We start from the raw sequence: 21,839 nt of genomic DNA, 5'->3' as shown, positions 1-21,839 counted from the left end.
TTAAGGAGAATGAGGGCGGCACATCAAAGGCATGCCAAAGCCTGGCTTTATTAAATGATTTTTTTTTTCATTTCCACTGATTTCCTAGGTGAAATTAGGTGACTGTCTGGCTAGCATAATGATGATAATGATGGGAAACCATACATACTCAAATGACATACGTATAGCTTTAATAAAGAATGAGGGAGACTTGAGGGAGTGCATTAAATTGAGTAATAATTTATTATTTAGAGACCTCTACCCATTTACTCATTTTTTCTGGGAGAATTGGCTCTTCCTCCAAGGTATGCCATTTTTAGAACAACAAAAAAGAAAAAGGCATTGCCCCATATATATGCTGCATTTGCAGGCCAGCAGAATGAACTTCATTGTCTGCTTGCAGCTTAGAGCCCCAGCTACCTATCCCGTCTTTGAGCTGTTCAATAAACATGCTGAGAGAGAGAGGGTTGACAGGGCCCTGCACGTCCTATAGGAATGCATTGCAATTATTTCCAATCACAATTAACCTGATTAGAATAATGGACAGGAAGTGTCCCTCTGTAGCTAATGCAGTTTGGCATCAGCTGACTGAAATCCTTTGATAATTTCTGCACAGATGGCTGGGCTGAAAGCAGCACTTTTTTAATTATTATTTTCATGGTCTCTTGGTAGGCCAAAACCTCAACACCGACAACAGACCTCCCCATTAAGGTGGACGGCGCCAACGTCAACATCACAGCTGCCATTTATGACGAGATCCAACAGGAGATGAAAAGGGCCAAGGTGTCTCAGGCCCTGTTTGCCAAAGTGGCTGCCAATAAAAGTCAGGTGAGTGGTTTTTTAAAAGAGCAAATTCTGGGGCTGGGATTAGACCCTTCTCCTCCTCCCTCCCACCAATAAAAATACATCTGTTCCTGCAATAATAATAATCTCTGGGGAACCTGTCATGTTTCCTCTCTTGCCTCCCGTCTGGTTTCCTTTTCCTTTTAAAATAGGATGGAAAAGGGACCAGCTCATGATCCCATGTAGTTGGTTTTGGTTTTGTACATATTGGGGCCCTCTCACTCCGATGCATACACCTCCCTCCCAACTGTGGTATGTAACCTAAAATTTCTGGTAGTGGAACAAGGACCCTCCAAAATTCTGCCTCATTTGGGAGATAAATTCTTTATTTTTCTTAATTGCTTAACTCTGGGAAACCAATGGGAAACCGCAGCTGAGGCAGATATTTTTTGTTTTATATGCAGTATATATTGTGTACAGTATTGCCTTTTAAATAATTCACTGTCCATCCTTGCCATTGTACAAGGAGGGGTTGGGGGAGAAGGACTAACACTTAGTTCACTTGGACTAGCTCTCACCTTGGATGCAAAAAATACATACTAGGGAACTCAAAGTGGGGCTAAAATTCTTTCAGGAATCAATTAAATGGAAATTTTATCCAACTGTTTCCGAAAAAAGAAAAAAAAAGTCCGCCAGAACAGTTTTATGGAGACAGTGGGGGACAGAGTTTGGCCTAGGGCGGACAGTGAGTATGTTGGTGACCATTAAGAAGGATGTGTTTAAGTCTGTGTGAAAGGGGCAGTTTTGTTATGAGATGGTACCAACCTGTGTGTGTTTGTGTGTGTGTGGAGGCGGGGGAGGGGGGGGTTACTCATGTACACTCTCTCTGCTAGTAATATATATCTATATAATTTTCCTTTCCTTCAGGCAAGGAAACAATACTATTCAAACCGAAGTAAAATAAATCTGATGAAAATGTTGAAAGGCATCTAAACAAGGCATTAAAAGCCATCGATACCGTTCTAAGAGCCTTACTCTTATACGTATTTATATCCTGGCATAGACTGATTCCTTTCCCCTTTCTTCATTTTCTCTTTCCCTTCTTAATTGTTATTTCCCTCTTATGTGGAGGTGCTTGGGTTACAGCGCACAATCCCCCCAAAAACCCAACACACACACAGGCACAATATGAAATACATAAAAGGAAAATACCATGGAACCCTTTTAAACTGTTAAATGCATAAAAATCTCATATACCACATGGCAAAATATAATGAGAACTGGAGCTGTTAAACGAATAAAGCTGTTAAAAGCATAATGCCACTTGGCACAACTACTGTGCATTTAACGGTTTTCCACTGTGTAATAAATGACATATGTGGTAAACGTGCAGTAAATATAAAAACTGCACAATTGATTTTGCAAACGTGCCCCTTATTCTTTGATTCATGCAAATATCAAAGTTACACACACAGTCCGGACAGGCCAGTTTTTAATAAGGAGTTTTTAGCACAGACTGAAAGCCAGTCTCTCTGAGGTTTGGCTCAAAATTGTCTGCAAACTTCCTGTCATTTTACCGAGAGGAATCTTGAAATAGAGGCACCGAACCACCCAAAAATAATTCGGGTGGCTCACCAGCGTCAGTCTGTGCCAGTTCAAATGCTTAAAGTGAACAGCAACTGAGCCCTCCCCTGGCAGAACTGAACACCAGCCATTCTCCTGAAATAAAAATAAGCCCATTCCTGTCCCACTTGAAAATGAAAAAAAAAAAGACGCAAAGTTTGAAAGCGTGAAGCAGAAGGTTGAAAAGAGGACCCATGAATGCTCTTGTCTGGAGTGAACTAAATGTAAGGTTGTGTTGTTCGTCCCCCACAGCAGCCAGTTCAGAAGGGATTCTGAGCTGATGTTTGTTTTGTTTCACAGCCCTGCCAAGGCAGCATTGTTGATTCCCTGTAGTGCTCCAGCATTCACCATGCTGAGAGGTCCTAGCTACCATGACATGCTGCTGGAGTGTGGAACTGGCTTATGCGGGGCACTGAGTGCTGGGGACAAATAAGTGATTGTCCCTGAAATAGAAGTATGCTGCACCTCCTCTTTTCCTGAAGACCCTTTACTGACCACACCCATAGACTAGCTGTGTGCTCCAGTAAGATCTCCCAGCTTATGTGATGTCAGCGCCTGCTGTGGGGGTGACATTGAACACAAGTTGGCCTGATTTTGAGGGATTAGGAAAAAAAGGAAAGCAAATTATTGGTTCATTTGTGTGGGACGTTCCCTCCCCTCTCCCCTCACGCACTGTGGGACTCTCAGCACATAACCTTACATTTGGTTCATTTAAGAACTAGCAATGAATTTCACTCTGTGTAGCCTAACTCTGCTCTCGTTGAATGACTGTGAGTGTTACCATTGGTTTCCATGGGAGTAATGCCGCTCACAGTGCTCTGGAAAATCCCTATATTTGCGGGGGGAATAATGTTTGAAAGAGAGAAGAAAGAGAGAGAGAGAGAGAGAGAGAGAGTATTAAAGGAGAGTCTGATTGCACTCTTCTCCAAGGTTCATTCCTTTGCTGTTCTCCCCAGATCAGGCTTGCTTTGTAGTGTTGCATAAACTTCCCCTGTTGTTTTCCCTCTTCCCCAACTCTGACCACTGGGATCAGTCCAGTTTGCTAGTAAGGCAGTTGCTCTTGTTCTTTCAACAGCAATACCTATGACTGTGAGATCTTCACAGTGTTAACTGACAGCAAGTATCAGACAAGGATGTTCTGACATTTAAAAAAAAATCCTTAATGTTGAGCTGCCTCTCACACAGCCAAGAGCCAGCGGGACCCATTTCTTTTGCCCTCTTCCTGGAGGAAGAGTTGGTACCCAATGAAAGTGGCTACTGTAATTGGGATTATCCACTGGTGGAATTAATTGGCCTATAATTTAATACCCATCCATCTCTGTTCTTAAATCCCTTTGCAGATTAGGTTTAGCAGCTAGAGGAGTGAGGGTTCTTAGGAGTTTGGAAATCAGGGTAAGTGAAAGGCCCGGGGGCTTCAAAAAGGGAAAGGTGCGAAGATAATGTGGTGATAGTCTTCTTTAAGGGATTTAACCCCTGTAATGATCTCTGTTCTGAGACCATTAATCTCAGACTTTCTACTTAACAACCATTTATGTTCGTTATGTGTATATTTTTATCTAAAGTTTGATCCTTTGCCATTTAAATACCGGCATTTATGGCCTGATTTTCTGACGTATGAGAGGCCAGTACCTGCTTTCACTCACACGTGTGTAAATCAGGAGTAACGAAGCTGAGCATCTCTGACTTACACCAGTGTAGCTAAGAGCAGAATCAGGCCCGATATGTTTATATTCTTACACTGTTTTAAAAACATAAATAAAACCCAGGCAAATTAAGTACAAAAAACTATGCTAGTGACGTTGAGACGAAATGCAAGGAAATTACTACATTTTGTGTGTGTGTGTGTATACATATATATATATATATATACATACACACAATACCATATATATATAGTCCCCATCACTGTAGTTCCAGAGAACCTTTATGGTGCTTATGAATCTGTGTCTGATGCACACCCATTTGTTTGGTATTACTCTTTTACAGTACCCTAAGGTCACATGGCAAACATAAAAAGATAAGCCCCTGAACCAGTGATCTTAAATTCTCTGTGTACCTTTAGGGCTGGTCTACACTAAAGCTGTAAGTGGACCTAAGTTACACTACCTCAGTTACTGTAACTTAGATTGACTTACAGCGGTGTCTACACCGCACAGTGTCGATGGGAGATGCTCTCAGGGAGGTGGTGTACAGACATCGATGGGAGAGTGCTCTTCCATCGACTTAGGAGGTCTTCACTAGACCTGCTAAATCTACACTGCTGCGTCAATCGCAGCAGTGCCAATTTAGCCCTAAGTATAGACAAGCCCTTAGACACCAGTGTCTTCCCTACAATCTTCTCTACAATCTGTTTAGACATTTATATGGTCCCCATTACACATAGTAACTGAGTACCTCACAGACGTAATGAATTTATCCTCACAACAACTCTGTGAGGTAGGGAAATATTATCCTGATATTACAACTGAGGTGCACAGATTAACTGATTTGCCCAAAGTCACTCAAAAAATCTCTGATAAAGTTGGGAACCCAAATCATATGAGTTCCAGTCCATTGTCTTAACCACTGACTAGCCTTACTCTCCTACAGGAGATATCCTCGGTGTTGTGCTCTTTTGAACTCTGGGAACCTAAACACACAGAATCTTTCAATGTCCCTTTTATTCAGGAATATAGTACCAGGAACTGCAAAAAACTTCATTTCTATTAATCTAGGAATATGCCAGGATTTGAAGTTACTATATAAAGCCAATGGTTTAGTGTTTCGTCTGAAATTTTGGAAGAAGGAAAAATACTGATCAGTTTTCGTTAGTAAATTCAAGGTATAAAATGATTAACCTTGAACTGTAACAAAATGCGCTGTGTAAAGCTTTTAAGGTTCAGTTGACCTCCTCATCAAGAATTCATTGAAGCCCATGACAGAACTCTCCATTCTAGTTAGTCTTTTATCCATTTCAGCTTTCTTGATTAGGTTATCTCGAATCATTAGGGGGTTTATTTATTTTAATAGACACTTATTGGATTCATGGAAAGAGAGTTTGGCGACTAAGGAACAAGAGCTGAATATTATCTGGCTCATTTCGCACTGCAGAAGACTCCCAGCCAAGAAGAGAAGAATGCTTTCTGCGCTTCTGAAAGTTTGATCCAGGGACTTCATGCGATTCCCTTTAGAAAGTGATCTTTCTGTGGCTAATAGCGTAACTTAAAAAAAAAAAATCTTTCAAGACATACATCAAATGTTGCTTTTTTTTGTCACATATGTTGACATTTTCTGCACTGATGATGTGGGTGAGGAAATGGCCTTTTACATTTATTTTGAGAGGAATCTTGAATCACTCTCACTAAAAACTCTTCATTTGCCTACTCATGCATGCACAGGAATCCCTGGAAAATGTCAGTGTAGAAAATTCTAAAATTATTTTTTTTTTTAAAACTGAACACACGCACAGAATCAGTTTAATTACATGCCTGCAGTAAGGCCTTATCAGTGCTGAAAGCATGTCCGTATCCTGTGCATGCATCTATGCTGTGTCTAAATAAGTTACGCTGGGCAGCCGGCTGCCTGTTTCTATTGTGGACATCAGCAGACGTACTTCTATGAATGTAGCCACTGGCTTCAAGACCAATATGTCTAAGTCTGGACTTTTCACCTAAGTTTTCTTAGCTCTTATATTGACTACAAGTGGGGCTCCGCCTGCATAGAACATGGGGGTCTTTGTGTGCATCCTCTTAAAGCTTTTTAAACCTAGTCTTATCTGCCTCTGATACCCCTGGCTTCCATTTTGCTTAACCTCCTCCTCCCTCCCCCATGCTATGTTAAGTATTACAAAAGTAAAAGGGTCAAACTGCTAAAAAGGGATCAATGTTAAGTGACAGTGAATAGGGCTTACATTTGTTGAACCAACTAACCCATCCCTCGAGGGGATTCCGAGTGCACCAAGCCTAAATGCTTTAGTGTAGCAAGTGGGCTGTTCCTTTAACAGCATAAAAACACAGTAGGAAAGGCTGGCCTCCTGCAGTTTTTTTTTTGTTTTGCTATGGGAAATGTATTTGATTAGGAGAGAGAGAGTAAAAATAGGACATTAGTATGATATTATTTGTTTTATCTAATAAAATGCCTAGAAAATGTTCATCCTTTCTGATTGGAACAACAGCAAAAATAGAGAACAGCTCTTCTCTACACTTCCTTTTAATAAGATAAATTGGGCAGAGCTCTAAATGCAAGTTCAGGTTTTGGGGTGAAAGTAAGAAAGTTATTAGCAGAATTCCCTGGTAACCCCAAGTACTAGGTGTGCCTGAACATAGAGCCAAGAGCATCCTTTAATTGTGGTGTTTTTCCTCCTCTTATTTTTAATGGAAGTCATTGCCCTGTTTAAGAACTTCAGAAGTAGACATTAAAGGCCAGATTCTGCCATCCTTATTCACCTTGACTAGTAGCAAACTCTCTTGGTAACACCGTTGAAATCAATGGGTCTGCTTGCCTAGTAGAGCACCACTCAACATGTGCATGGGCAGCAGCATCAGGAGCTCGGGGATGAGAAATCTCTGTGAAGAGTATGTAATTTTTCAGTCTCTCAGTAGGTTCGTTTAAGCTGGCTTCACTTGTAAGCACACTGAAAAGTAGCTCAGACATTCTGGGTGAGTTAGGTAAATGAGGACAGGGTAGAATCTCCCTTTTGGTTTTTCTAATCTTTTGTCCCCCCCCCCCCAATAAATCAAACCACAGATGAAAATCACCATGAACTGCTGTATCTCTGTGAATGCCTGTATCAGCATTTCTTAAATGAAAATAATTCTCCCGGAAAGCTCCATGTAACATACACAGAACTACACAACCACCACAAACCCCCCCAAAACAACAACGAAACCCACCAAACGCCCAATTTGAAATTTTTAACAGAAAAAGGAGATTTGTTTATTAATAATTCATGAGTTCTCATTGAACATGCACGAAGAAACGGTGCTATTCAATAGAGAATACTGTCATCTGTCACTGTTTTATTTGACATTTACACTTTTTTTTTTTTCTTTTTGCCTGGTACTGCAAAACTTCCTTGGATGGCACGCTAAGATTGTTCAAATGAAAGAAATCCAAAACCCCAGTGCAGACTCCTCATCTTTACCGAGAGAGGGTTTACTTGCAATTATAAAGGGGTGAGAGTGTGTGTATGTGTGTGTGTGTGAGGTAATGGCTTAGTGTTTTCTGATATATTAGCCATGCTACTACCTAATAACAGATCCTGTAGATGGATAGATAATCCCAAATAGATAGGCGAGTGAATGAATGCTTGAATAAATAGATAGAGGGATAGAAGAAGAGCGGGTGAAAGAATAGTTTTGATGTAGATAAGTGTACAAATGCAATAGAGGGTGAAGGGGAGGGGGAAAGAAATAATGACTGTTGTGAAGAATGCTGACACAAATAAATTGCCATTGCTGATGCAAAATAAATATTTATATATGGCATCAGAGGGAAATCCAGTAGTATAAAACATGAATGTAAACAGGGCATTTAGCACAATGACAATTCAGAGTTAGGAGCACCTTGCAATTTCTTGCTAATATTAGGCTCATGAAAATCTTTCTGCTCTGTAGGTTAGTTATTATTTATAAAAATCACAGAACCAGCTGATACATTCATAAGCTAATTATTGTAGCAGCTGGGTACACATGGTGCAATATGTCTGAGGCTGTGAAGTATCACAGATTTCTTGGGGCCTGCTGTGGTGGGGGGGTGCTGTTGAAGGCTACATCCCTTAATCTGATCAGCCAAGCAAATACTTTGTGGGAAACTGGATTAATATTCCTCTAAATACCATGAATGTGCTTTACCTTCCAAACTGGGCTCCCTTAAACACGCCATTAGCGTATCTCCATTGGGGAATTGAGAAGTTCTCAGGTGTCCTAAGGACAGGGTCTTTGCCTGGTGCCTCCCTTTGCCAGAAATTAATTTGGTTTGCTCATGTCTGCACACATGGTCACACTGCAGTCTAATCCTCTCCCTAATAGCTCCAAGGTCAGGACCTTGCATGTTGCTGAGCAAATTGAGCCCTATACTTCTTAAAGACTAATGGCAGAGAGCACGCAGTCCATAATGAGGCCTGTAGCATTGTTCTAAGTGATGTAATGAGCGCAGATTATAACGGTGCCTATAAATCAAAATGCAGCAATGAATGTTGTGCTAGACATTCCAAGTTTCATCCGTGGCGATGGTACCACTCAGCTGTCACCTGTCTCATTTCAAATTGGGGCTTCCCACAATGCAACTCCTGCCTCCATCAGAACAGCAGGTGTTCTCGTCCTTAAGGTCTGTATCTCTCAGAACTCTGTCTTTTAACAGATGTAGGTTTTTTGTTTTTATTTTCTGTTTAATGATTGGTCTTCATGCTACAGCATCCCTCGGGAGATGTTAAACATACCTGCTTGAAACATTTGAAAGAGTCCAGTTGGAGACTTATTCAGATCAGTAAAAAGGATGGAGAAATAGGAGCTTATTTTTTCCACAGATGGTTTATTTTCCATTTCAAAAATTGTTTCCTTTGTACAAAGAAACCCCTGAGAAAATACTGTGGATCTGGAAGATTTTTTTTCTTTTTTAAGACACAAAGTTTTGGGTGTTATTTTGGATGGAGGGGAACTGTATTAGAAATTCAGCTGTCACCTGACTCTGAGCTTAGCTAAATACCAAGTAAAATACTTTAAATATATATATATATATATTTTTAAAGCAAATGATTAGAGATCTTGTTTTCATCTCTCCCCCCCCCCCCCCCAGTTTATTGCAAGAAAAGATCAGGTCTGCACAAATGTGGCCTCTCACTTGTAAAAACAAGGCAGTGTTGTGTTACAGATTAGTTTATAAATCCCCAGTGGCTTCACAGTTCAGTGCCTACAGCTGCTGCAGATGGGCCTGGGTTTTTGTCTCTTCGCTGTGCTGCAGCCGGCAGTTGAAGGAGAAAATGGAATGATCAGGTTATTAACATGTAGGCCGTGAGGAAGAGGCTGCACAATGAGAACAGCTGGTGTTGCTGTCTTGGCTGATGCAGCGGAGATAATCAAATCTTCCTTTTGGGGGGGGGGGGGTGAAGGCAGAAGACACAGTGGAGAGTTAGACAAACAACACTTATGATATTATATGGGGGTTTTATAATGCACATTAGGAGTCATCACTGGCTTACAAGTTGTTATATAAAAATCTTTCCTTTTTTAGGAAGGACTGTATGGGCCTTTAATGAACCTGCCTATTAAGTTTTCTTTGGTTACAGCTTGGAAATATGCAACCTGGGCTACTTCCTGTTCTCTGCATTTAAGATTGATCTAGCTGTCTATCTTTTAGGTATTTTAAGGTGCCTGTCAAAATGGTGTCTAACTGCCGAGTTGTAGCTTGGAAATGATTAGGTTATAAAGCTACGAGGTAAAATATTTTGACAAGAGTCAGTAAGCCGCGTTGACAGCATCCTCGGCGTTATTTTCATATACTCCATCATTTGCATTGCATCTTCTCTTGCGCAGGCACAAGAAAGAAATCGTATCCTCAGTGCTAAGTAGGAGACATCTGCCTGCAGGTGTGAACTGAGCCAACTTTCAGACCCTTGCAGGTGCAGTTATAGTTAACCTGCGCGGGGCCCAAGGTCAGAGACAGCCATGCTCAGTGCACACACGGGGCCAGGTGTGTGAATGCCATTAATAGGCCTTGTCGTTTTGCCCTATAGTATTCTTTATGTTTTACAGCCAGCTCCTTTCTTGGAGTGCACACTTTTCACTCTCTGGGAACCTTTGCTTCTTGGCCCTTATGGAGAAGTCCTATAGTATTTAACAGAGTGCTAACTTTTCTATAGAATTTCAAGCTAACCTATAGAAGTATATAGCAGGGATATCATTATCCAGTATTACACTCTATGGATTGGTTTAGAAATCTCTTCAACAGATATCATTGTCCACAGATTTTTAGAGTAATTCCTACAGAGCCCTATTTGTCTCATTCTTATTAAATTTGATAGGATTTTTCCATAAGGCTTAATCTTCCTTTATAAAACAGGCATTTGATTATTTACACCTGGTCAAGTTTTATTTTGGGATCTGAATTGGAGGCATGGATGTTACGTAAGAAGAGCTAATCAAAGGGTTTTTACTTGTTGGTATTTTTTATAAAAAGTTTTCATTTATTGTGTGGGGACAGAACTTCTGAGTTGGTCACTAGCAGATGTCAGGGGCCACAAGCACGCTCCCCTTGCTGTATTGCTAAGTGTTGCAATCAATCAGTGGTTCTCAACCTTTTCCAGACCACAACACCACTCCCCTTGCTGTCTATTGCTAAGTGGGAGGGGTGTTGTGGTCTGGAAAAGGTTGAGAACCACTGATTTATTGCAACACTGGTTTGCCACAGTTAAACCCAGTTAAATCTGTGGAAATCAGAGGGGCTTCCATGTCAGATCAAGGCAGCAGAACTTGAGACAGTGCATCAGCAAAGCCTGCAATATAGCTGAGGTTCATTTCACATCTACTTCATCAGTGCTTGGCAAGTTAACTACTCTAACCCTTTTGGTGCAGGGATGGCTGTGTGAGCTGCTCCGCTGGAAAGAGAACCCAAGCCCAGAAAACCGCACCCTCTGGGAAAACCTCTGCACCATCCGCCGCTTCCTGAACCTTCCCCAGCATGAGAGGGATGTGATCTACGAGGAAGAGTCCAGGCATCACCACAGCGAGCGCATGCAGCACGTTGTCCAGCTCACTCCTGAGCCTGTGCAGGTCAGAGCACTAACCTCCCTTTCAGTGGTTCTCTGTGTTGCAACAGCTGTCCGAGGTAGAAAAGAGCAACTGGTTCCAGCTTCCATGGGGCTTGCAGGTTGAGTGTGTGTATGTGTGTGTTTGTTAGGTTACCAAAGAAGAGGTCAAAACAAACTACTTACACTGGAAATAAGTGAGGGTAAGACTGAATAGGAAGAAGAGCTGGTGGTATTTGGGGGGCCTACCTAATCCACATTTTTGTGATTTAGTATTATGGCTCTGAGTTATAATCCAAAGTATGTTCCTCCAGAAATTGAAAACAAATTTCTCATAGAGTGTGGGCATATATGTGTGTGTGTGTGTGTGTGTGTGTGTGTGGCTGGAAAGTGGACCAGGAACTTGAGTAGATGCGCTCAACCCACAAAGTTCTCACAGCTTCTGACAGGGATTCTCAAACTATGCTCCACTATCCAAAAATGCTGTAGCATACATCATTAGAAAGAGACCGATAATACCACAGAAAATAGGGGGTATTGGGAGGAGAGGTGGTCCATGAGTGGGTGTGTCCCATGTGAAGTGGTCTAAAAGGTAAAACATTTGGAGAAGCTCTGCTTTGAAAATATCTGCTACATGTGTGTTCGCTGAAACTTGATGTGTTCTAAAACTGAGCAGAGTGAACATTTCCTTGAAAGCAGAACTTCATTTCAGAACCCTCCTCAGTGATAGCTGCATGTTTGTAGGCTCCATTCTTGACTCATGCCCTAGATTTTGGTTCTTTGCAATTTTATATTAGCCTTGTCTCAGTTGTTCTTAGTGAAATGAGATGTTCTACTGGTAAATAGACGCACACATGCACAGAAAAAGAAGGGGGCTGAGTGAAATACTACCAGACTTTCATCTCTGAGGTCCTTGCTTCAAAACATAAATGAAAATGAGTAGCAGATATTTATACACATCACAAAGCCAAGAGTCATCTGGCTGTCAAGAGAGGCTCAGAACTGAGACAGCAACATGTAGCAGATCAGGACTAATGGGAAATGAGAACTGGAAAGAATTGTAGAGTACTTTCCCACCCTGCACTCCTCATGCGCACCACTACCACAGGTAAATTCAAACCAGTGCTTTACTGTCCTATGGTATGAGCCAACACTGGGGGAGGGAGGTATTATTTGTATTGCAGTCATGTCCAAAGCCCAGCAGGGCCAGTGAGTATCAGAGACCATTGTACTAGGTGCTGTTTTATTTAAAAAAAAAACAAAACCAGGAAAAATAACACTCCCTCCCACCCCAGCGATCTGAAATCTGATTTAAGATATGATGTCGCAAATGAGGCTAAAATTCTAGGAGGGAGTGTAGGTTGTTGGTGGCGGAAGGAACAGTAGAAAGAATCATAGAGGCTACCTATGTGCACAGCTTGATGACTCCAAATCATGTTGAAAGTTTTTTTGCTTTCTTTTTTTTTAAAAAGAATAATGATCATTTCTCCACATCACCTCTCGATCTAGCCTTCTTTCTTTTGGGGGTCAAAGCAGAAGTAAGTCTTGAGGAGGTCATCAAACGAAGAGAGGCCTTACAGATTAGTTTCGAGTCAGCTTTTGGGGGGTAGTGGACAATGGCCATTCAAAGCTAGTATTATTGGAGAAGTAGGATAAAAGGGATGACAAGAAGCAGTTAAGTAGGGAGGGTGAGATTTGCCAAAAACCCTGAAGCTGATGAGAAGAAGCTTGGACTTGATGCAAGGAGATCCAATGGGAAGATTGAAAGAGTAGGTGATGTTGTATAGATCAACAGGCTAGGAAGATGATCTTGGCACCTGCCTTTTGTGTGGATTAGAGGAGGGCAACGTGAATGTTCAGGTGAACCAGAGAGGAGGAGGTTACAGTGGCCAAGCTGGGGCGTGGCTGAGAATTCTTACTGATTGTACCAAAAGGAAGGATCGCATCTTAGAAATTGTGGAGGAAGAAGTGACAAGCTTTGGCCTAGCCTGAATGTGAGGGAACCAGGCAGAGTCCAAGTTAACCACCAGGTCATGGATGTATGTGAAAGGGAGGAGGTGGTATTGTCAACCAAAACTTTTCAACCTCTGGTGAGTTTCAGCCCTTCACTTGCTGTTCCTTTGCCCCCATTGAAGTCCACTCCATCCAGCTCTTCACTTCATCTCCTTCTAAGTGGAATAGTCTATTGTTGCAGCCTCCCCTTCCCCCATTTTCCCTGATGTTGATGGTTTGTTCTTTCTTCTTCTCAGCCCAGTCTGTTACTTTTTATCCTGGGCAACTTGAATTTCCACTTCAATTTTTCTGATTCTGCTGCCTCTCGAGTCATTTCATTTACTTCTTTTGCTTGATTTCCTGCACACCATCTTGGTCACTTTCTTGGTCTAGTCATCACCGAAGAGCTTACTGATTTTTTATCTCTGAATTTCCTCTCTGACTGCTGATTATTAAGAGTTCATCATTCATTCAAGTCCACCTTGTAATTCCTTTTCTGATTTCCAGTCTATTAAATACTCTCGTTTTTCTGATGTTCCTTTCCCTGACTTTGCTCCTGCCTTTCAGCTTCATGGTTTCTACTTTCAGCTTTACCCTCTGTTCTGTTACTAGATTCTCTGCTCTTTTCTAAAAGTGCTTTGTTCATCACTCTAATCCCCCGCCTCTCCACTCAGTCCGCGTTCTCTACTTCCATTCCTGAGCTTTTGAGCACCTCTGCAGGCAGTTCTGAGACTGTTCCCCCTCTAAGTTCATTCTCTCTTCTTTGAATTCTGCCCCCTTTCTTTCCAAACAACTTCACTTCTCCCTGGTCAGTTTTTGCCCTATCCAGCCACATATAGCTTTTCAACTTTTGACTTTCTCCTTAAAACCTATACCCAGCTTCCATCTTCCTCTCTTCAAAATATAGATAAGAACAAAAGGGAAAAATTTTCACCAACCAGCATTCAAGTTCTCCAATCTCACATTTGCAGAAAGTCCCCTAAATGCCCAGCATCAGAGGGCCAGGGTTCATTGGCACCCCATTCCTCTCAGATTGTAAACTATCTGAGGCAATGAACTGTCTTCTTACATATTTGTAAAGGACCAAGTTCACTTCTGGCACTGTATAAATAACAATACTCAGCAAAGCTAGATGAATTTGTATTTAGCAGAGTATTCTCTCTTTAAAAAAAAAACAAAACAAAAACAGTTGTGCCGGAAGGCTACCAACTTTGTGTAGCTCTTAACTGTGTTAGACACACAAAGGAAACTGTTATAATTGGAAAAACCCAGCCCTGGAACTAACACCAGATTTAAGGACCTGAAAGGGACAGTTCAAGATAATTTTTCCCTGAGTTGGCTCTAGCTTTAACTAGTGACCTTGATAATTTAGCCTACTTTCAAAACTCTTCTGCACATCACGTTTTTTTGCATAGAGCACAGTGTCTCATCTGAGTGACATGTTACACTGCATTGCAATACGATGCGTTTGTATTGTCAGCAAGTTACAAAGCCATGGATTAATTATTTATTAGTCAAAATATGAAAAATGAAGAAAAATAAATGGAACCAGCTGGCAACTGCATATAGCAAAACTCTGGAGACTCTGGGATATGGTTGATACATTAGGTTTGTGTTTTGGGGATGCTGCATTTTAAAGGACTTTGTTTGCCCATCCAAAATTCCCAGTTGTTTTTTGAATGGCATGCTACCAGTACAAGACACAGACCTCCACCTGTCCCCCAGTGTCAAAAGAAACTCTGGACAGAGTGATTTTTTGGTTTATTTTAAATCATATTTTCAGTCTCTGCGACTGAAGTTATTTTCAACAGCAAGGTTTGATTTTGGCTTTGCTGTGTGGGTCGTTCATAAGCAATTAGCTTTGAAGAATCAATGACGGCTAGTATCCGAGATGTAAAGCTGAGGTCCTCACACTTGCAGTCATTGGAAATTCTGTGACACTTTACATAAGGGTAGGGGTCTTAGGCCCAGGAATCCTGGCCAGACTCCAGCTGGAGTAATTACAGTCTGCCTATCTAAAATTCCCTCTCTGGTGTCAGTTGGAAAAGTAGTCTCACTTCCTCCGAGAAGCAGTTTCTGGTGCAGAATGCCTGCTACATTTCAATTCTGAGCTGGCTGCATTTTAACAGTGGGTGAAACAATCCTATATCTACTGCCACAGAATTACTCTGCTTTGCAGGTCTTCGCGGTGAAAGGTGCTATGTAAATGTATGTTGTTACCACTCAGCCTTGACGCCAAGGTGATGGTCGTTAAAGGCCTGAACAAGTGACAGCGTTGTAAATGTAAGACATGCAAAATGATAAAAACCTTAAGTGCTTACAAGGCTCCCAAAAGAAGGCGGTGGGTAGTCATTCTTGCCTCTCTAGTTTGTTTCATTTTTCTTCCATCTTCTTTTTTAAAAAAAAAAAAAAAGGTTTTGCTGTGTGGCAGTCATTCATGTTCAAGAATTGAGATACGGTGCAATTGTTCTAGCAATAGCATTGCCACGTGGCAATCGGCGTTTGAGATTGGGCTTGGTCCCTTGCTTCCCAAGCTGAGAGCCAAACTAAAAGGAGCCTGAGGAAGAAATGCCTCCTGTCATTGGCCAGCATTTCCTTTCCACCCAGTAATAGGACCTTCATGCCTTCTGGCTTCCAGCAGATCCCCCAGCATCTGTGGCTTCTGGATTGATCCCTCTGCTGCTTTCTTGGGATAGCAGGGTGAGGGCAAACTATACTCCCTCTGATTAAATAGGGTGAAGTTCCTCTTCATGGAGTTTGTGCCCCTAGGCAGAGCAACCCCGCTAGGGAACAGAAATCGGGTCAGAAGTCAATAAACAGAGAAGTTTTTGAAAAAGCAGCCCTTTAAATTCAGTTACTTGGCTACTTGGAGTAAATTGGAGACTGTGAAGGTTCCTTTGCACTGGGTTCTGTCTCATTTACATGTTGAGTTCATAATTTTGAAACTCCTCTACAGTTCAGGGATTGAATGCCAGTGATCACTGGTGGCTGACTTCTGCTCTGCAGTATCAATTTAAATCCACTAGATTGTGTTACTCCAGCTCTACAGCAGAGTAACTGAGAGGAGAATTTGGCTCTTGATAGTTTAAAAAGATTATTGCCGCAGTTAGATGCATTAGCTCCTTTGGGGAGGCTGCAGCAGTCCCTGACCATCAAGGAGACAGTTGGCATTTCTATTCTGCATGCTATTAGTGTATAACTTTGTTTTATTCCTTGTTTTCTCTCTTCCATTGGATTCTCCCTGACACCTGTATATTAAGGCATTTAATGGAGTGCTTTCCTATTCCTCGAGTGAACTGTTCAAGGGTGGAATTTACTGCCAACGAAATTTTCACTAACAAGCTTGATGTAGTAGGAAGCATTTTTATACCAAAGAGCCGATAAACCCTAGGCCCCATGGAGCCTTGCGGTATGGCTGCATTCTCTGGCAGCACAGAGTTCATGGAAAAGGCCGGAAGACCATAACTACATAGATCTACTGAATAAATTACATGCATAGTGACCATTTTTGTGACTGGTCACTGCAATTATCAGGGCCATGTAGCGGCTGCCTAGGTGTTCTGCTTGCTATGCCTCTGGGTTGAGGGGGATTATTCCTCCAGCCCCATCTTTCACTTAGATCCCATAAGCCTTTGAAACCATGGGTCCTAGGCTAATCTCTGCCCTATAGAAGCACACACAGCTACCTTTCCATAACATTCAAGCTAACAAGTGACGAGAGAAGCTTGCCCAATGCTGAAATTTGGGGGTTCACTACTGGGACACAGTAATTCACATTTCTCTCCTTTCTGCCCTCCCCCAAGGTGACCATTCCAGAGAGCAACCTCCTTGCCTGGCGCTTTAATATAGGGCTAATTCATTGTTAATTGCTGGGGCAGAGAAACCTGACTCAGTTGGGAGAATGATGAATCAAGCTGTTGTCTCTAGGGTGTCAGGATGGATAAGCTAGTTCTCTAGAGTAATGAGCCACTGCTGCAGCAAAGCACCTGCTATTCAAAGAGCAAGGCAACCTTGCATTTCATTTTTTGTATAAGCTGTCAGACAGATCTGCTCAAGCTCATAGCAACATATTGATTTAAGTGTAGTCAAACGTTGACTTTAAAGAAGAAACAGGAATGTATGTCACGTGCTTCCTGATACACTGCTACTTTTGTTAAATTATTTTGTCTAAGGATATCTCTTTTCTTCTCTGGGAGCTTTGATTTAGACAAATCTGGCAATTTAGAATAGTTCAGATCATACATCTTGGGGGAATATTAGTAAATAAAACAAGGTATAGTGGAAAGCTGTCCTTCAGGAAGGTCTTTTTGTATTGGTCTGTTGTTTGGAGCACTGAAAACATCACAGTGTCTTTTTAAAGACCCAGGAAAAATGCATCACAAAAATAAAGGAGATCATTTTACCTTTTTGTGGGAGATGCCACAGGACAAATGCTGTAGAAATTACAATGGAATATAAAACATCAGAACATGAGTCACCTGTAAAAGTGGGTCAAGGCAGGAGAGGTGGCAATCCCTGAAACCCTAATCTCGTATTCTCTTTATAAAAATAATAAAGAAGGGAATGAGCACCACAATAATGCAGCCTAATGAAATAACGGATTTGAAATGACACTAACACTAGAATACACAGGTCAATCAATACACACGATATGCAGATTAGAAGAAAAAGAGGTAACCTGATGTAAAATTCCTCCACTTAAAAATAATACTAATTAGTAACTCTTAGCCAACAGTAAGTAGGAGGAAAACCATGGCAATATTGTTCCTCCAAGGAAAAGAGCATGTAGAGTACGCTGCACCATGATCTGCACACTCATTTTGTCCACAGATGGATCTGGGAAGGGCAGCGGTCTTCACATAATTGACAACTTAGACAAAAGCCACTTTCCCATCCCAAACTAACTTTTTGTGCGACTTGTGCATATGAATTTCCCCAGACATTTTGTGTCGCACTCCAGTTCTATTCCACTCTTCTGCATGATTATACCCTCTTGTTCCTGTGTTCGCTTCAGCCTCTTCCTACATCATAGCTCCCCAAAACATACCAGAAACGTCCCCCTCTAATCCCTGTCAGTCCTTGCTCAAAATGGGAATGAGGCCAGAAAGATAAAACAGGCTCTACAAGCCTGGGTGTACTTGAGCAGGTTGTAGTGTATCTGCAGTGTAGCTGTATTTGAACCAGTCTCAGAAAGCTTAGAACCTTTATTTGAGCTGGCACACTAATGTTGAGTACTTGGTGTATTTATGTGCTGTTTGACCTTGAGCTATGGGGAAAAATGTGTGTCAAATCTTAATCTGTCAGGTTTGGAAACAGAGTATCTAACCACTGAATGTTACCTGGAGTGTGTGTGTGTGTGTGTGCGCGCGCACGCGCTGTCTTCCATTTCTGTATTGCCTTTAAACCTAAAAAGTTGAAAAACACTTTGAAAAATGTCTAACTATATGGTAAATAAAAACAAGTTTGTATCACTGCAGTATGAAAATGATACAGTTAAAATCAGAAAAAGTCAGCCCATTAGCATTTGCAAATGCTAATATATCTTAATATGTTTGTTTCTCCCCTGGCAGTTGGGGAGGGATAGGGTTTTCTCTGTCCTGTAGCATCCCCCTGTGTGTGTCCCCATCCACTACTGAGTCCCTCTTTGTTCCCACTGCCCCAGCGTGTGTGGTGTCTTTGAGAAATTGGTTCATTTCTTCCTCCTGGCATGAAACCAAATCCTCCATCAAAGTGAATACGGAACAAAATAACTGCTGCTTTCCCCATATCGGCAACACCTAGCTGCTTTAGAAGGGCTGCTGCTGCAGTGCGAGAGTGGGAGATTGCACCATCGTCTTGGCTTCTTTCCATTCTGGCCAAGTGCCATGTTGTGGGGAGAGGGAGCTGGCCATGTATCCCCCAGACTGAACCCTCTGTGTACAGTAACTCTCTTGGGATCCGTCTCAGCGGCACAGAAGTTTCAAAAATATTCTGGCAAAAGCCAGTGAGGTTTGGACTCAAGTTTTCCAGAGACTGGGCATGTCTGCTGCCCGTTCTGCACAATGGCCCCTTGTGGCAAGAGGAAGCAGTGCAGCAAAAATCCCTGCTCCTGCATCACCCAAATCTATGTTTTTGGGCACCATGGCATGTAAAACTGTTTGCCTTGAAAATGAGGTGACTGCTTTAGATGTTTTGGCCTTGTTGACGTGGAAAGCGACGTGTGTGTGTATGTGTAAAAAGGCTGGTTGGAAAGCTTGGAGCCCTCTAATAGTACTGTTGTTTCTTTACTGCATTCTCTCTGGAGTTCTTATGCAGCTCTGTTACTCAACTCTTCAGGAGTCACAACCTCCCTACTCAGAAAAGAATTGTGGCTGTGCACTGTGGTTTTACATCTTAATGAATGTTTGACCACTTCACCTTTTGATGAGCACCATTAGAACATTTTTCTGACAGTCTACAGTAGCTCAGAAACATTGCCCCAGCGAGGCTTGCATGCATTTTGACAAAGCCAACAAGCAACACATAACAGACAATGAGCCCCTTATATTAGACTCTGAGGTATCCGATAGAATTTCCTATGATTGATAGTTATTACAATTGCAGTGGAAAGCCACTGAGTTTTTACTGTTCTAGCCAAACCTACCTACTGCGCCTTCTCAGCTGTTTCTGTTTAGTGTGGATATCTAATGTGGCTGAAAAGTGCTGCTGATTTTTATTAAGTTGAAGTCTGCAGCTCCCCTTATAATGATAGTAAAAGCACACTTGCAATTAAAGGGAAACTGCCTTAGTTCTGAAATTAATTCATTTTATTTAACCCTAGAAGGGGGAGAGCAACGAGGCTGGATAGTTTTGTCATTTCTGAGGTTGCAAGTTCAGTCTCTTCCAAGTGGTCTCTCTAGAAGCAGTGCTTACCTAGTCAAATGACCTTGTACCTTTAGATTTCTAATTGATCTACTTCAATTGTAAAGCCAGCTTTATGGCAGCTGGTGGGTGGGAGTTTTCAGTCAGTTGCACATCAGTGTAGGAGAACAGGGGCCGGTGTAGGTGAACTGAGGTGGTACTTGTAAGCAGGGGAGGAAGCTGGGAGGTCAATATCATATTTTATATCACCTGGTCTTCATGGTTATGCTGCTAAACAATATACAGGATACAAGCAAAATAAGCACAATTAAAACCTGTTTGTAGATTAATTTAATACTTAGAGAGACAAGGGATTGACAGCACAGGTCTGAACAGCATGTTCCCTGAAAACTGCTCTGCTCAGTTCATGTCTGTTCTACACTGCACCATCTCAGCCATAGGCCCCGCCCTTACACAACTTGGCCAATACGCTTCCACCTGAACTACCTTTAACCCTCTTTTTCCCAGGCCTGGGGCTCCCATAAACTCAGATGGTCACTTTATTCTGAATGATGCAGTGGTTGGAGGATGTGTGAACGTGGCCACAAGCGTGACCATTAAGTTCACTCTTAACTTGTGAACTTACACAGCAGGACAAGACACAAGTGTGAGGATGAAGAGCTGTTGGACCTGCTGCCCTACTTAAACTCCTAAAATTCTAGTAGTAGTTTAAAAAAAATCTCTTTTTCATTTCCTGTTAGTGTTCCCTAAGTGGTCTCTCTTACCCTCTCCCAGAAGTTAGCAAATAGCTGGCTTTAGAGCCAGGCAGATCCGTGTGGTGGATACTTCCAGGACACTGGCCTTATTAACCTGACCTTTCAAGTGGGGACCCCTCTTGAGAGTAAGGCTCCCTTTGCCAATCCCAGTGCAGCTGGTCTCTTCTGCAATGTAAAGATATGCAAATTAGTGTGGGCAAGGAAATTATAGACATCGGGTTAGAGAAAAAAAGGACACCCATCACCTCTACTGTTACGAAACAGATCCCATCTGATTGAGGCAGGTCCATATTGAACTTCATCAGCCAGCTGCTGGTTAGCAGAATTTCTGAAGTGTGGTCAGATGTCTGGCTGCCCTGCCCTCTGGTAACAACTGCAGCTTTGCCCCAGCCTCTTCCTCATGCAGCCACAGAAGCCTCACTCTTGTATGAGTATCTGTCTAATGCTGGGTATCCAGTATCTGAGCATCTCACAGTGTTTCTCTTCACAGCACCCCGGGGAGGTAGGGAAGTGCTATCATCCCAATTTTGCAGATGGGGAACTGAGGCACAGAGAGATGATCAAGATCACATAGGAAGTCTGTGATGCAGCAGAGAATTAAACCTAGGTTTCCAGAGTCCCAGGCCGGTGCGCTAACCACTAGGCTATTCTTCCTCTCCATTGATTAAGGCTCCTACTTCCTTGATAATGGCTCATACACAAATATACACACATCGCAGGGGGAGACTTTCTGCTTGTGTATACAATGTGTTTGTATAGCTTGTTTTTGTATATGTACATATCAAAATGGGAACTTTTTTTTTACATACACAATTCTTACATAGACTACCTATAGAAGTAAGTAGCACATATTTTTTTTTCTCACATTCATCTACACTTACAGTATTTCAAAGAATATTCCAAAATATCTTAGCACAAACGGGAGAGTGAAGCTGCCTGCTAGATCCCTAGCTGCAGAACAACAAAGGCTACATTATAAACCCAGATCAAACACATGACATTAATAAAAGACTTTAAAAATAATTAGTTAATTTATTTAGAAAGCTGAAAGTCTCCATTTCTGATCATTCTTATCATCCTGAAAGGAAGTAGGTGCCCAGCTTCTGCCTCTTTTCAAATGCTTTCCCCCCTCTTCCTCATGTTTT

At 41.9% G+C, this 21,839-nt stretch overlaps 1 protein-coding gene across 1 annotated transcript in view; it reads left to right on the top strand.

Annotated features, from left to right (window-relative positions):
* Positions 1-21,839, top strand: part of SATB2 (SATB homeobox 2) — a 156,220-nt gene that overhangs the window by 113,824 nt on the left and 20,557 nt on the right. Inside the window, exons 9-10 of the mRNA XM_024206990.2 lie at positions 652-807; positions 10,935-11,132. Of these exons, the coding sequence (XP_024062758.1) occupies positions 652-807; positions 10,935-11,132 (354 nt within the window). The remainder of the gene's footprint in view (positions 1-651; positions 808-10,934; positions 11,133-21,839) is intronic.

This window comes from Terrapene carolina, unplaced genomic scaffold (assembly GCF_002925995.2).
Source record: "Terrapene carolina triunguis isolate 2854851 unplaced genomic scaffold, T_m_triunguis-2.0 Scaffold62, whole genome shotgun sequence".
Classification (NCBI taxonomy): Eukaryota; Metazoa; Chordata; order Testudines; family Emydidae; genus Terrapene; species Terrapene triunguis.
The sequence above is the reverse complement of the archived record's forward strand: the minus strand, read 5'-3'. Positions and strand labels throughout refer to the sequence as shown.